Source organism: Macaca nemestrina, chromosome 4 (assembly GCF_043159975.1).
Source record: "Macaca nemestrina isolate mMacNem1 chromosome 4, mMacNem.hap1, whole genome shotgun sequence".
Classification (NCBI taxonomy): domain Eukaryota; kingdom Metazoa; phylum Chordata; class Mammalia; order Primates; family Cercopithecidae; genus Macaca; species Macaca nemestrina.
The window spans coordinates 42,518,656-42,535,387 of NC_092128.1; the positions used below are offsets into that span (position 1 = coordinate 42,518,656).

Sequence of the window (16,732 nt, forward strand, 5' to 3'; positions counted from 1 at the left end):
AGTCTCACTCTGTCGCCCAGGCTGGAGTGCAGCAGCGTGATCTCGGCTCACTGCATCCTCCGTCTCCTGGGTTCAAGCGATTCTCATGCCTCAGACTCCCGACTAGCTGGGATTACAGGCACCCGCCACCAGGCCCAGCCAATTTTTGTATTTTAGTAGGAGATGGGGTTTCACCATGTTGGCCAGACTCCTGACCTCAGGTGATCCACCCACCTCGTGCTCCCAAAAGTGCTGGGATAACAGTGTGAGCCACTGTGCCTGGCCAAGGATCCACATTTTCTTCAGATCACAGTATTTAAAATAAAACGATTCGAGGCGAACAATGTTAGATCTTTGATATGCCTGCACTAGAGGGAGTTGAATTTGTATTACCAGATTACTTCTCTGTCAGTAAAACAATGCATGAGTAAACATATCCTTAGAGTAAAAACACAAAAGTACAAAAGTAAAAGTACATACATACAGATATATGAAAGAAGAAAATAATAAAGGATCTATAATTTGTGAACGACAAATGAATTTAAAAAATTGAGTAAGAGCAGCAAATGATGCATTTTTTTTTTTTTGCATTAGCTTCTCCCCTCACCCCCCTTTGAATCAACCAGTCTCCATAATGGCAGCCCTGATTTTTTACTTTCTGTCACTGTAAGCATTCGTTTACTAAACCAATAGCAGTTCATTAAGCAAGACTAATTCCTGAGAGCATTACCTTAGACCATTTGCTTTTAGGCAGTCATTAATTCCCGTGACATGTCTTGGGATTAGATCATTATTGTTGTCATTACTATTTTTCTCATTAAATTTGTTTTCAAAAATGCATCTATGTTGTTTTAACGCTACATATTTCCTTTCTGAAATATGTTTTTTAGTGCTTTTGGGACGGTGATTTGCTGCTTCTTCATCCCGGTGTTTCCATAGGCCCTTTCTCACAGCTTAACAAAAAATTAGAAAAAGTTTTGCAACAGTATCACACTAGGATATCTGAGTGTCTCTGTAATTTTTCTTTACTGAGACTTCTAAAATCATTTCTGAGGACCACCTGACTGACTTTAGACATGCGGCCTCTTGGGGGCAGGATTTCACAAAGCCTCTGAATTCAGCGTTTCTTGTTTACAAGAATTGTTGCCACTGATGAATATGGTGGTTGTTTAGTCACAGTTCTGCAGAAGGAAAGCCCCAGTTTGTCTATAATGGAAGGAGCAGATGTCACAAGAACAAAGTGGCCAACGTCAAAGTGAGAGCTTTGATTAGCAAAGAGCGGGCTGTCTATTACCACATCTCCACACTTAGGCTTAGAGACATAGAGAAGAAAACTCGTAAAAACAGCGGTGAAAATTATAAACATCCAAGAAAGGTAAATGAAATATGGTGCTTAAAATTCCAAGCTGCCCAATAAAAGTAGGAACTGACATTACAGATCCCCTGGACCATAAATGAAAAATACAAATGGTTTGGAGAACCAGCGAAAAACAGTTCTGACATGTTTGGATGCCAAAGATTTTTAAAGTTGATCTCTTTTGGCCTGGTAAGATTTTATGCATTTTTGTCGTTCCAGCCAAGAGGTCTAAGGATTAGTGGATGTTTCTGCCAGCCTGGAACTCATGTGGTGAAAAGAATGTACTCATGTGACAGTGAAAAACTGAATGCACAAAGACAAAGGGCTTCTTTTCAAGAAAGGAATAAGAATTAATTCTCATTGTCATCTGGGCCCAGTGCTTCGAAAATAACGTTAAATTAGTAGTTAATTTAAATCAGAGATTTCTGTTTATGCATCCTAAATATGGCCATTTTCATCTCAGAATTGCTTCTCTAAGAGTACCTAGTTTTCCACCGGGTGTGGTGGCTCACACCTGTAATCCCAGCACTTTGGAAGGCTGAGGTGAGCGGATCACTTGAGGCCAGGAACTGGAGGTCGGCCTGGCCAACACGGATAAACCTCATCTGTATTGAAAATACAAAAATTAGCTGGGTGTGGTGATGCATGCCTGTTAATTCCCGCTACTTGGGAGGTTGAGGCAGGAGAATCACTTGAACCCAGGAGGTGGAGGTTGCAGTGAGCTGAGATCGCACCACTGCACTCCAGCCTGGATGACAGAGAGAGATTCCACCTCAAAAAAAAAAAAAAAAAAAAAAAAAAAAAAAAAAAAAGAGTAACTAGTTTTCAGAATGCTTGAACAGTTAGGGTTTAACTACCCAGGAGAATTGGACTTGAGCCCTGTTCTAAACTGGTCTATATGAGGAGCTAACTCTTTATTAAAATAATGAGAGTAATAATAAAGGAGTAGGAGCTATCTGAATATTTGGATGCTAATTTATATACACTAATAATTATAAATATGTTTGCTTATTTTAACCTACATGCTTTATTGATAAGAACAAAAATGCATTCATCAGAATAGCTCGGGAACATCAATGGAAGATAAAAGGGAGAAGACAGAAGTGTTTTCGGTTTCAAATGTTTGTTAAATATTTGCCTTGAAGCCAACATAGTACTAGTTGGATGACAAGATAGTAAGTCCTATTAATGATGGGCTTTTCATTACAGTAGATATGCTTTTGCAATTTTCCTAGATTTCTGCCCCGGGGTCACATAGTAAGTCAATAGTAGTTATAAACCTCTCAGCATTGTGATCAATATCTTTGGCTGACGTAATCTAGATCTCTGGAATAATTTACAGCAAAGGACAGTTTGGGCAACCATCCATTTTATTACCTTCAATTCACCAACTGAAATATTTCGTTGGTTTATGACTGAAGTTCTTTCCAATTCTTTGATAGATAAGGAATTGAGATAGTCCTGAAAGAACCCCTCAAATATGAAAAAGAAAAACAGCAATAAGCATTTCTTCCTTTGGGGCATAACGTCTGCATACCTCTCTGTGTCTTGAAACTGTCTGAAGTGCTACAACAGTGAGTCATATGTGCCTGTGTAATTTGCTATGTGTGTCTAGTCATGTATTCCTTGTCTTCCGAACACATAGCACATAACTAAAACAACACTCTACTTAGTTTACGTTTTCTTCAACCTGAATGATCATTAACCATCTATTAACATTTGAGCAAAAATAAGGAACCATAATAATTTCTAGACACCAATACTGAAGACTATGGTCTTATTCTTGCACCTTCATGCAACATGCCTGTCATTTAGACAGAATGTTCTCTTCCATGTCTGTTGTGTATTCCAGGTCTAAAGGCTAAAACAGAACAAAGGAACCTGTCATAGGAGAAGTGATTAGAATGATAGTGGGGAGTGCAGAGAAAGAAGTGAGGGAATTCCCTTAACAGTGCCACTGTCTTGTCACCTTTCTCCTCTCTCACCCTCACTGTCGTATCAACGCTCAGGATGAGGCAGAATCATAGCTGTTTCTACTGTATATAAAGCAGGTGTGAGGTGAAGAATGGGGTAAGAAGTTGGCTGGGCATGGTGGCTCATGCCTAAAATCCCAGAACTTTGGGAGGCTGAGGCGGGCAGATCACCTGAGGTCAGGAATTCAAGACCAGCCTGGCCAACATGGTGAAACCCCGTTTCTACTAAAAATACAAAAATTAGCTCGCGTGGTGACGGACACCTCTAATCCCAGCTACTCAGGAGGCTGAGGCAGGAGAATCACTTGAACCCAGTAGGTGGAGGTTGCAGTGAGCAAAGATCATGCCACTGCACTCCAGCCTGGGCAACAGAGCGAGACTCTGTCTCAAAAAAAAAAAAAAAAAAAAAAACAAAAAAAGCAACAAAACAAAACAAAACAACAACAACAAACTAAAACAAACAAAGACGAAAAGAATGGGGTAAGAATTTGGATTTAAACATCTGTAATGCCCCTCCTAGCCTCATTTCGCTTTAGCCAACTAAGGCTACCTATACGTGGGCTTTTATTGTCTAAGACTTAAGATAATAATGATATTATGATAATTGAGCAACTATGGTGTGCCAGGTGCCTTTATACACTTTTTTTAAAGTTCTCAAACAACTTTGTGGGGGTAACCATGATTAACGTATTTGACAGATGAGAACACAGGTTTAGAGAAGTGCAATATATTGCACTGGTCTGTTGCCCAGGAGCCTGCACTTTGTATATGTTTAAACTGTGATGCCTCTTCAAGACAACTTACAAATCTAAGAAGTGAATAATTTTAATATTCATTAATTATGTAATTTTGTCTGTCTGTTTCATCAAATTCTTTGGGGTGAGAGGGACTGTTTATTTTTATATCCCCATTACCTAGCAGTGTCTGACATACATAGGTGCTTGATGAATATTCGTTGAGTTAAATAAAATACTAAGCAATTTCTTTTATATAATGCTAACTCATTTCCTGAACTAAATCAGGTAGATTAACAATGCCAGATGTCAGCATTCAAGCATTTGATGTATTTCTACATGTTATATATCCCTTCTCCCTATTTCTTTAAAGACGGAATCCACTGTGTAGGTCAGAGAGCAAAAATATAATTGATGCTTATATGGTGAAGCGAAAACCCTGTGATAATTAAAAATGCACAGCACCAAGCCAGACTTTATACAGGTCTATCTTTCTATTTCTCTTTCCCTAGAAAAGTCTGGCTTCTCCATATCAGTGTTCTCCAAACATCATGGGAGCCACATAGGCAATAACTCTATCCCTGGTAGTTTAAAGTAGGCTGGGTACGGTGGTTCACGCCTGTAATCCCAGCACTTTGGGGGGCTGAAGCAGGTGGATCACTTGAGTCCAGGAGTTTGAGACCAGCCTGGACAACATGGCGAAACCCTGTCTCTACAAAAAATACAAAAATCAGCTGGGCGGGATGGCGTGTGCCTGTAATTCCAGCTACTCAGGAGGCTGAGGCAGGAGAATGGCTTGAACCCAGGAGGTGGAGGTTGCAGTGAGCCAAGATCATGCCACTGCACTCCAGGCGGGGGAGTGGGGGGGTGGGGCAGAGTGGGACCCTGTCTCATAAATAAATAAATAAATAAATAAATAAAGTGATGGGGAATAAGAAAATGCTGTTTCGGTTCAGCAATTGAGAATTTACTAAGTGCTGGATTCTAGAGATGTAAAGGTGACAGGTTCTTGTCCTTATGGGAGAGAGTTGGAATGAACTTCCTGTGGAAATGCATCTTTTGAGTAGGAGAGAGTTTGGCCGTGAGCGGGGATTGAATTATCTCCCAGTAAAGAATCAGTCTCCACTGTATTTTGTAGGCATTCTTTTAAATCGGGTTTTTAAAAAATTAGATTACCCCAAAGTGTCACACAATTCTTAGATGGCTGAAACTATCACCTTTGAATTCCCTTACCATTACAAGAATATACTTGGAGATGACCTGAAGGTAATTTCTTTGGTAACTGGGGGTAAAAGGGTGGGCACTTGTATAGACAAAGAGTAGTTTTGATGGGGCAAGAAGGCCTCTCTCTCCAACCCGCACCTAGGTATCTGTGTACCAACGGTGGGGCTGCTGCTCCATTTTTGTGTCTTCTAGTCTAAGGACACACCTTGCTGGAGAAGAGCACCATGATAAAACAGGAACCAGGTGCTCTAGCAGTTGAAAGATCGTCAGAAAAATGCAGGTAATCAGCAACTTAGACCAAACCCTTGGAAAGACAGAGACTTCCTGAGATTCGGGGATGCATGTTGTTTTACTGCTTCCTCAGCATTCACTTGACTAAGGCTCTCCTATATGGATGAGCTCCATGCAGCCAGGTGAAATCAATCTTAGGCTTCCTCTATCATTATGCAAATGTAGGTAATCAAGCATGATTGGCAATAACCAACTATCAGTATACAAGATGTTGCATCACTTTATTTTAATTGCATGATTTATCAGAACAACAACTATTAACATACAAAGTACCATTCAGTTCAGCTGCAGGTATAGGCAGTGATAAGTATCTAATTCTTAGAAGAATCACTTACTCCCACAATCTGTCCAGACACATTAATCTAAGGACAAGTTTATAAATAGCAAACATGATTTTCACATTGCAGTGTTCTCAAGAATGTATATACAAGTGGGTAGTCCTGTTGATGGGATGTTTTCCCGAGTTCTTTCTGTTCTTGATGTGTTCATTCTCTTGACCCTGGTAGAGATAGTTCTTTCTTTCCACAGAGCAGATTTTCTTTTGTCATCCACCATTGACAATACTCTGTGAATTAGTATTACTTGTTACATTTATGAAATGGCAATATTTGGATTGTAATAGCTCTTCAGTACGATTCCTTGTGTCTTCTGGTAAGTCTCCGCGTTATCAGAGAGCTTTTAGTTATAATCACTTTCCTGCAACAACAGCCAAACTCAACCATTGAGTTTCAGTGTGACACACCCTCTTTGTAGCTTGTTGGGTTAACCCTTGGCTTCAAGTCCTGGTGATGTAATGAGGGTGGGGTGTATTGGCAATCAGTACATTTCCTTATCACAATTTACAGTCATTGAAAATCATGCTGTCATTAATCCCAGTCTGACATACCTTTTCTCAAATATTCACAGTGCAGTGTTTTTGTGGCCTAACAAAATTTTTCTCATGTCATTAAAAATAAACATTTTTATAAAAATATAACACTTTAAATGTTTACATTGACAAAACCAGTTAGAGTATCCTACACCACATGCACTATACAGTAGTAAGCACAAAATTCCACAGAATGAAACATCACAAAGTCCTGCTCAGGGTGGCTATTCCATCCAGGTGAAATAGCTGGGATTTTCAATTGCCTTTTTCATTTGTTTGTTTCTAAAGTATGTTTTGCTTAACACAAAACACACGCTAATGCAAAATAAAACTCCCCAAAAGTTTTGTTTCCAATTGCTTGTGAGGTGGGAAGCTGACACCGAGACAGAGGCTAATCTTTTCAATCCATCCACCCTTTCTTTGCTCTACCTATGAGCTGTGATTGGAACCAATGAACCTTTTAGTAAGATGTATCCTGCTTTACAAACATGCTGACTTACCTTTAAAAATATTTATCAACAAATTACTTGTCTTATTTTGAGTCGTCATTTAAAAAAAATACACACAAAACATCTACATGTTCACTTTCATTAGATCAGAGTAGCATCATTCTCGAACAGTGGGTTTTTATATGACAACTAAATATTTCATGATGACTAAATTATTTCATACAAATCTTCTCAATGTCATCTATGTACAATACATCCTGTTCATTTATAAGCACATTTTGTGTGATGCTATTTTGAAACTTTGACTGTATTGCCTATAAATATTCTTCCAACCAAAGGAATGTCTATACAAAAATTTAAAAGGGCTGGGTGCAGTGGCTCACGCCTGTAATCCTAGCACTTTGGGAGGCTGAGGTGGGTGGATTTCTTGAGTCCAGGAGTTTGAAACCAGCCTTGGCAACATGGCAAAATCCCGTCTCTACAAAAAATACAAATATTAGCCGGGGATGGTGGTGTGTGCCTGTAGTCCCAGCTATTTGGGAGGCTTGAGTCTGGGAGGTGGAGGTTGCAGTGTGCTATGATCATGCCACTGCACTCCAGCCCCGGCAACAGAGCGATACCTTGTCTCAAAAAACAAACAAACAAAAATTTAAAAGGGAATGTTTATCTAATGGGTGAATGACACCATCAGTAATGAAAAATGTTATTGACCATACAACACACAAGAGTTTTTTGAAACAGTAGAATTCTAAATGAGTGGCCTGTTCTGGGGCTGCCACGCCTGTTCTGAACATTGCTATCTCTTCTGAGTTTTCTGTGATCGAGAAGCCCTCAAAATTCACTGCTTCAGATTCCTGTATGAAGTCAAGTGGCACCTGATTTTTAAAGAATTCAACCCAGAATTCAAGTTTTGGGACTCCAATATGACAGGAGTGTTGTCACGGCTGCGGGCCGTTGGTCGGTGGCCTGTGGGACCAAGCCTCTGGTTCTGATGCTCTGTCAGATAAGAAATTCCTTAGAATCCAGTAATTTAAATAACAATGCAAGTCCTATAATAGTGCAATTTTGGCAAGAGCAAAGAATATCGATGGCCTTTTAAAGGTCAGGCAGTGAAAAAACCATTGGACAAAGTGTGGACTGTTGCTTTGACATATTACTAGCGCTATGATGTCTCCCAGAAGGAGGCTGGTCATGTGTCCACCTCGTCATCAGCGTTATCTTCTGATGACAACAGAGAAGGATATGGAGCGACACATTTTACGTTCACATAAGTAGCGTTTACATGGACGTAGTGCTCCCCAATGAAAGTAGAGAAGATCGCTGATATCCGGGACACCAGTTCAGAAAAGGATGGGCGCATTTCTGCTTTAGGGTGCCAGCATTTTAGCATTACTTCATATCTGTTTCAAAAAGAAAGAAATGCTGTAAGAGACCCTTTGAAGGCAGGCATTTCTGTAAAAGTAAAGAATGTAAGAGGTACAGAAAGACTACTTACAAGGGGTCTGGGCAGTATTCGGGTTGTAGGAGCCTTCTCCCTTGCAACAAGTAAACAGTTATATCAAAGGTGTTCACGTCAGGATAGGGTGGGGCTCCTCTTGTCATGAGCTCCCAGAGGAGCACACCAAAGGACCACTAGTAAAACAAGAAACAGGACAGTCCAGGTGAGAGATGTGACCATAGAAATACGAAAGGAAATCAGGAGGTCTTGGTAACTAAACTTGGCTTTACATACTCAATATGGTTTCTGTTTTGGGCAACAATTTTCTTAAAGGCAATTATTAAGTTATACATTTCATGACTTGTTTAAACAGGTAAGGTTTAGAGTTTTCAAAAAGAATATCTGAAGTCCACATGATGACGAAGATTCCATCTGTAGTTAGCAGAATACCTCTTCCAAATTCTGTCCTGCAGTTTCAAAGCACTAACATGTTTCTATCCTTTTCTTTTCTGATAGCTTCGCTACAATTGTACATTACTTGTAAAAGAAGAAGAAAGCCTCCCAAAATTTAAATTTGTGTGGTTTCAAAATGAACATAAGTACTCTTTAAGAAATGTCACCACATTGAAAGGTTAATATTAAAAGGGAAGATCTAAATCTGCATAAGTAAAAATCCATATTAAAAATCAGAAATAATAAAACTGCAGGCAACAAGTCTCTCTATTGAAAATTAATTTCAATAAAACTGTCACATGAAAATGTTAAAGTACTAGATTCTTATAAAATAGCCATATCAGTACTATATAGGAAGATCACAGGGACACGGAGAGGTTAAATGACTTGCTAAAATTCCCCAATACATCTGAATCCACAATGGGATAAACATTTAAGAGTTCCTGACCCTTAGGTCTTGTTTGGTCTACTGAACTTCACTAAACATGCAATTTCTTGATTTAAAACACTGTGCTCAGGATACACCAGGTCATACATATTATCTCCCCCGGACATGTGCCCACGCAAGAATGACACTAGGAGAGTCAGCATGGCCTGAGGCTGCCCCTGTGGAGAGCACCTGGGGGACAGTTCTTGCCCAGCAACACTTCCAGGCCACTCTAAGAGTAGGAAGCATAAGGAGGAAGAAATGAAGGAAGCTTGGAGCAGAAGGAAAATCCACACCAGACAGCTGGAGTAGGAAAACATAAAACTGAGAGGCAAGTGTAGCTTGTAGTACCCAGCACGAAGGAGAATAAAGCCTGCCTTTGAACACTGCGACTGAAAGAAAGAAATGAGGTAGATGCTGTAATTGCTGATACGAATTTCCACTAATGACTTCTTTGCCCAAGTGCAAGAACCCTTGAAGGCTGCTGACTGCCTTGATCTCAACAGAAAACTCAAACCCCTTGCCAGAAGGGAGCTACGGGACTTTGCTGTCTAATTCAGCTTTGCAAAACAGAAGTTTTCACAGCCTGAAAATCTTAGTAATCACTTCTGACAACATCATCGTGTTAACTTTCAAGTCCCAGAATATGCACTAATATTTAAAATCAATTGAACAAGTATCAATTGACCCTTGATCACAGACGAGTAGGGTACTGTTCACGTTACTAGATAGGTCCCAGGGCTGAATGAACAGGGTTAACAGAATTGTGCAGGTAACTGTCACACAGGACAATAAGATAATGGTTGTAATATAGAGCAGTAACATCAAAGAGGTACAAAGGTTGCCAAAAGTCAAAGAGATAATAGTAGGGTACTGAGAAAGGCTGCAGGAAAAGAGTGACAGTAAGGTGGGTCTTGAGGAACAGGGAGACTTTATTTTACAGGTGCAGGTAATATGAGGGCAGAGAGACAGTTTTGGAGGGAGGGGGTGGGGCCAGTTGTAAGAGTACACATGTGTTCTTTCTTTCTTTCTTTCTTTTTTTTTTTTTTGAGATGGAGTTTTGCTCTTTTGCCCAGGCTGGAGTGAAGTGGTGCAATCTTGGTGCACTGCAACCTCTTCCTCCCGGGTTCAAGCGACTCTCCTGCCTCAGCCTCCTGAGTAGCTGGGATTATAGGAGCCCACCACCATGCCCGGCTAATTTTTGTATTTTTAGTAGAGAAGGGGTTTTGCCATATTGGCCAGGCTGGTCTCGAACTCCTGACCTCAGGTGATCCACCCTCCTCTGCCTCCCAAAGTGCTAGGATTACAGGCATGAGCCACCATGCCTGGCTGCATATGTGTTCTTATTAAACCATAAGTATAGTAGTTCACGTTGCTTGACATGTTGGAGTAGGGGAAGAGATTAGGAACCCAGAAGATTGAAATGGGTCTGTGCTGTGGAGGTTTTTAAATGTTCAAAGTGGGTTAGGCAGGGCAGGACAAGGTGGTTCACGTCCGTAATCCCAGCACTAATGCATGCCGAGCTTAATACCTAGGGGATGGGTTGACAGGTGCAGCAAACCACCATGGCACACGTTTACCTATGTAACAGATCTGCCCATCTTGCACATGTACCCTGGAACTTAAAATAAAATAAAAATGGTTCAGATGGTAAATTTTATGTATTTTTTTGCCACAATAAAAAAGGAATGAATTACTGATACATTGCTACTACTGATACAACAACATGGATGGCTTTCAAATGTAATATGCGAAGTAAAAGGAGACAGACTCATAAGACTACTGACTGCATGATTCCATTTATATGACATTTTAGAAAAAGTAAAACTCTAGAGACAAAATAAATCTGATTTTCTGATTTCCAGGTCCTGGGAATAGGGTAGAGGTTGACTACAAAGGAGCGTAAGGAAATTTTCTGGGATGATGAAACCGTTCTATGTCCTGATAGTTGGAGTGGTGGTTACACAACTGCATGCATTTGTCAAAACTTGAAGAACTGAACACTAAAAAGAATGATGAGTGGGTAGATTACACAATGATGATGCCATTAATCAAAGCCAGGAGGTGAGAAATTGAGGGTTTGGCAGGAAAGAATTTGATTTTGAACGTGGTAAATTTGTGACATTGATGATGACATCCAGGTAGAGAGAATCAAAGGTGGTTATTGATGGGACTGGTTCCAATTGTTGGTGGAGGATGTCCAGGGAGACAGCTACATCTGAGAGAAGGAAGAGAGAAGGAAGAGAAGCCATTGAGGATAAAGAAAACAACCTAGAAGCAGGAGGAACACCAGAAGGCTCGGTGTCCCAGAAACCAAAGGAAGAGGAAATTTCAAGAAAAATGAGCATTACGATAATGTTAAATGCTTCAGAAAGATGAGGCAGATAAGAGCTGAGAACAAGGAAGTCAATACACAGTTTAATGGAAGAACTTGTATTAAGTGTGAAACAATGTGTAATACAATTGCAACACCCATTGCAAAAGGGATCAGAGGAGGGTGTGAGTGATTTCAAGTGTAGTGACACTCCGATTTTGTTTGAATGGACTTAAAGAGAATTCAGACTTTAGCCAAACTCCATTTTGGCATTTTCTAGAAAGAAAACCCAATCTACAAGCAGGCAAGTTTTTGGTCATAGGTTTCAACATACACACAGCTCATTACATGCTTTTGGAAATGTTCCATGTCAACATTCAAGATTCTGCTGTCCTGGAAGTAAAACACTGTGCAAATTTATCCACGCAGTCAGTAACCATTTCCCAAAGCAGCATTACGTACAGATTATTTAGCTTCAGCCTTTATGTAGCACAACATAGTGTCTTTCAATGACAGCGAGAGAGAAATAGCACCATCCTATCTACAGAAACCTACGTAAATTTCCAGTCAAGTATCTGAGTGACTGTGGCTATGGGGGAAGCCTTGGCCTCTTGCTGTCTGTGTGTGTTTGTTGGGGAGGTGGCGGTATTGTTGTGTGTATGTGGCTGTCAAGAAGCTTAGAATCCCAACACTTGCCGTAAACATCCAAAATTTCATCAGGCTCTTTTATATAAATCAGCTTTTTTGAGGTATAATTTATAGATCACAAAATTCACCAATTTTAAGTGATTGGTGATGTTTAATAAATTAAAGTGATTAAATGATGTTTAGTAAATTTATATAGATGTGCAGGTATCATATCATCACAGTCCAGTTTTAGGTCATCTCAACATACCAGAAAATTCTCTCATGCCCATTTGTGGTTTATCTTCACTCCTTCTCTTGGCCCCAAGCAACCACTGATTTGTTTTCTGACTCTATAGTTCTGCCTCTTTCTAGAAATTTCATATAAATGGAACCATTCAACATGTAATTTTTTTATCTGCCTTTTTTCACTTAATGTTTCTGAGGTTTATCATACTGTAGTAGGCATCAGTAATTCCTTTATGTTGATGAATGGTTTAGTCCACTGTATGGACACAACACATTTTGTTTATCCATTCACCAGTTGATGGACATTAAGATTGCTTCTGGCTTTTGGCTATTATGAAGAGAGCTACTGTGATCATTCATGTACAAATCTTTATGTAGGCATATGTTTCATTTCATGTGTTCATGAGCTAGCTATTCATACATCTCTTTGGTAAAATGTCTATTCAAATCTTTTGCTTACTTAAAAAAATTGAGTAATTTTGCCTTTGCTATGGTTTGAATGTGTCTCCCAAAGTTCATGTGTTGGACACTTAATCCCCTCCCAATGCAACAGTGTTCAGAGGAGGGACCTTTAAGAGGGAATTAGGTCATGAGGCTCTACTCTCATGAGTGGATTAATGTCATTATCTTGGGAGTTACTTCATTATTGTGGAAGGGGGTTTGTTGTAATAGAGAGTCTGGTCACCTCTTGCTCTCTCTTGCACTCTCTCACACCCGTGTGATGCCTTCCACCATGTTATGACACAGCAAGAAGACCCTCAGTAGATGTGCCCCCCTTGATCTTAGACTTCCTGGCCTCCAGAACTGTGAGCCAAATACATTTCTGTTCATTATAAATCACCCAATTTGTGGTGTTGTGTTATAGCAGCACAAAACAGATTAAGACAGTCTTATTGAGTTGTAAGGGTTGGCTCGGGCTCTTAATGGCAGACTAACACTCAAGTCTGAATGAACAGCATGTTCTTGGAGGATGGGTTAATTCTCCCTATCTTTTTTTTTTTTTTTTTTTTTTTTGAGACGGAGTCTCGCTCTGTTGCCCAGGCTGGAGTGCAGTGGCCGGATCTCGGCTCACTGCAAGCTCTGCCTCCCGGGTTCACGCCATTCTCCTGCCTCAGCCTCCCCAGTAGCTGGGACTACAGGTGCCCGCCACCTCGCCCGGCTAGTTTTTTGTATTTTTTAGTAGAGACGGGGTTTCACCGTGTCAGCCAGGATGGTCTCGATCTGACCTCGTGATCCGCCCGCCTCGGCCTCCCAAAGTGCTGGGATTACAGGCAATTCTCCCTATCTTTTGCCTTTACCTGCCACTGTCACTAACATGTCCCCAGTCTCCCTCTCTAGCATCCACTTCTTTCATCTCTTTCAGAATCTTTCAGGATCAAAATACCAGGCATTAAGCTCTACCCTGCACTATCACTTTCTCTTATCAGTCTCATGCATGCTGAAGTCCTGGTCCTCCATCATGACCTGTGACCTACTTACTTATTGAAAACAAACCCCCAGTCACCTCAACTTATTCTCTAATAGTTCCCCTACCTCCTCACAGGAACTGAAACTCAGCTTTCACTTGAAGCCACAATTTCTTTGAAACTCTTGCCAATAGGGGCCACACCTTTCCCTCTTGCTGATCCACAGAGAGGTGGATGAGATGACTTCTTGCTTCCCATGTCACACTCAGATCTCTATCCCACCATCTCTCAAAAGCTACCAACCCTTTCTCTTCAAGTGCATGTCCCCCGTGAACATTATTTTCTGACTACCTTGTTTGCACATTTTTCTTTTTTAGTTGTTATCCTCAAGGACTGAAACATCAAATGTTTCTCTACCTCCAGACATCACAGTCCTCCGACTTACAACATGTGAATAGAATAAGTGTACTCTCCAGTCCGTTCAACACCTGGGCTCCTCAGCACGCTCTAGACTGCCAAAGTACTCAAGTTACTCAGCTTCCAAGACCCTTCTGGTGTACTGAGTAGCAGTTGGCTCTGTTGAGCATCCAATTTCTCCTTGAAAATTTCTCTTCCTCTGACTTTCACGGTGGTCTCTGCTCCTGGGTCCCTTACCTCACTGCTTTTCTCTTTCACTTTGTATACATAGGTTCTATTGAATAATTGCTTTTGGACTCTCAAAAGCATATTCCCAGCCTTGACCCCTGCTATGGACTGAATTGTGTTCCCCGGAAATTCATATGTTGAAGTTCTAAGCCACAGTGTGACAATGTTTAACGATGGGGTCGTTTAGAGGTAATTCAGTTTAGATAAGGTCATGAGGGTGGGCCTTCATGCTGGGATTCGTGCCCTTTTAAGAAGAGATACTAGAGAGCTGGCTCTCATTCTTTTCCTTTCAAGTCGTCTTAGAGAATGATTGGTATGGTTTGGATTTGTGTCCCCATTCAAATCTCATGTTGAATTTTAATCCCCAGTGTGGGAGCTGAGGCCTGGTGGGAGGTGACTGCATCATGGAGGTAGATTTCTCCCTTTAGTGCTGTTCTCACGATAAAGTTCTAAGGAGATCTGGTTGTTTAAAAGTGTGTGGCACCTCTCCCCTTGGTGAGAGCTTGTCCCCATCTTGGTCCTGCTCCTGCCATGTAAGATGCCTGCTCCCGCTTTGCCTTCTGCCATGGGTAAAAAGTTCCCTGAGACTTCCCCTCAGTGCTGGGGTATTGCCAGGTGGGACTGTGAGAAGAGGGCCACCATCTTCCATTCCCCAGAATGGCAGATCTACCAACAACTTGCACCATGTGCCTGGAAAAGCTGCAGGCACTCAATGCCAGCCGATGAAAGCAGCCATGGGGCTGAGCCCTGCAGAGCCACAGGGGCAGAGCTGCCCAAGGCCTTGGGAGCCCATCCCTTGCATCTGTGTGCCCTGGATATGAGACATAGAGTCAAAAAAATTATTTTGGAGCTTTAAGATTTAATAACTGCCTTGCTGGGTTTCAGACTTGCATATTTTGGCCAATTTCTCCCATTTGGAATGGGAGCATTCACCCACTGCCTGTACCCTCATTGTATCTTGGAAGCAACTAACTTGTTTTCGATTTTACAGGCTCATAGGCAGAAGGGACTTGCCTTGTCTCAGATGAGACTTTAGACTTGGACTTTTTAGCTGATGCTGGAATGAATGAAGACTTTGGGGGACTGTTGGGAAGGAATGAATGTGTTTTGAAATGTGAGAAGGACGTGAAATTTGGGAGGAACCAGGGCGGAATGATATGGTTTGACTCTGTGTTCCCACCAAACTCTCATGTTAAATTGTAATCCCCGATGCTGAGGCAGGGATGTGGTTGGAGGTGACTGGATCATGGGGGCAGATTTCTTCCTTTGCTGCTGTTCTTGTGATAGAGTTCTCAGGAGATCTGGTTGTTTAAAAGTGTGTGGCACCTCCCCCAGCCTTGTTGGTCCTGCTCCTGCCGTGTAAAATGCCTGCTCCTATTTTGCCTTCTGCTATAAGTAAAAGCTCCCTGAGGCCTCCCCAGCCATGCTTCCTGTAGAGTCTGCAGAACTGTGAGCCAATTAAATCTCTTTTTATAAGTTACCCAGGCTCAGTATTTCTTTATAGCAGTGCGAGAACAGACTAATACAATGATGAAAGATTGCAGTCTAGTCTGACTACAGTTTTGTTTCCACATTACCAGAGAATAAATTCCATACTCTCTAGTTCGGTTTTCAAGGAACTCTATGACCTAGTATATTTTTCTCAGTTTATTCTCATAACCTCCCTCTGTGTTTTCTGTTCTTGCCAAATAATCAAGTAAGTATTGTTTTCTTAGAACTTTACAGGTGCTTATACTTTCCTGCTCTTCTGCCACACCTGGATTGGTATTTCCATTGCCCAGCTGCCCAATTCCAAACCTGCTATCCTTTAACCCAATTCAAATGCCACTTCTCCTTAGGGTGAAAGGGGAATGTGGTGAATCTGGCTGCCCAGGTGAGTATTTCTCACAGCCTCAGCACTCAGGTGCATGCCTTTTGAGGGCTGGTTCTGTGCAAGAAGGATGGCCTTTGTAGATAAGGGAAGTCACTTTACTAGCTAGGCCCAGGGATCATGCCCTCACTGCTAGACTGCCTCAGTTACAGCTTCCAGACTTCTTGATGTGGAATTCTTGCTCGCCTGGGGCTATGAGAATCAGGGCTCATTCCAGGCCACCTGTGTCACAGTCATTGTTGACCATCTCATCTCTTCCCTTCAGAGCCAAAGTTCTTGGCCGAAAGGGTTCATGCCTGGTTCAGCTCTGGGCTTCCTAATGAGCCAATACGTTGCCCCACTCAACAAATATTTTGAATAAATGAGTGAATTTATGAAAATATACAATGTGTACATATCAGACAAGTTCATTTTTACATATGAAGAAAACT

The 16,732-nt window shown here is 41.2% G+C and overlaps 1 protein-coding gene across 1 annotated transcript in view; it reads right to left on the reverse strand.

Annotated features, from left to right (window-relative positions):
- Window positions 1-5,760: 5,760 nt before the first annotated feature.
- LOC105475620 (MET proto-oncogene, receptor tyrosine kinase) overlaps window positions 5,761-16,732 on the reverse strand; it is a 116,867-nt gene continuing 105,895 nt past the window's right edge. The window contains exons 20-21 of the mRNA XM_071094581.1: window positions 8,371-8,507; window positions 5,761-8,275 (exon numbers count right to left, since the gene is read on the reverse strand). Of these exons, the coding sequence (XP_070950682.1) occupies window positions 8,065-8,275; window positions 8,371-8,507 (348 nt within the window). The 3' untranslated portion in view covers window positions 5,761-8,064. The remainder of the gene's footprint in view (window positions 8,276-8,370; window positions 8,508-16,732) is intronic.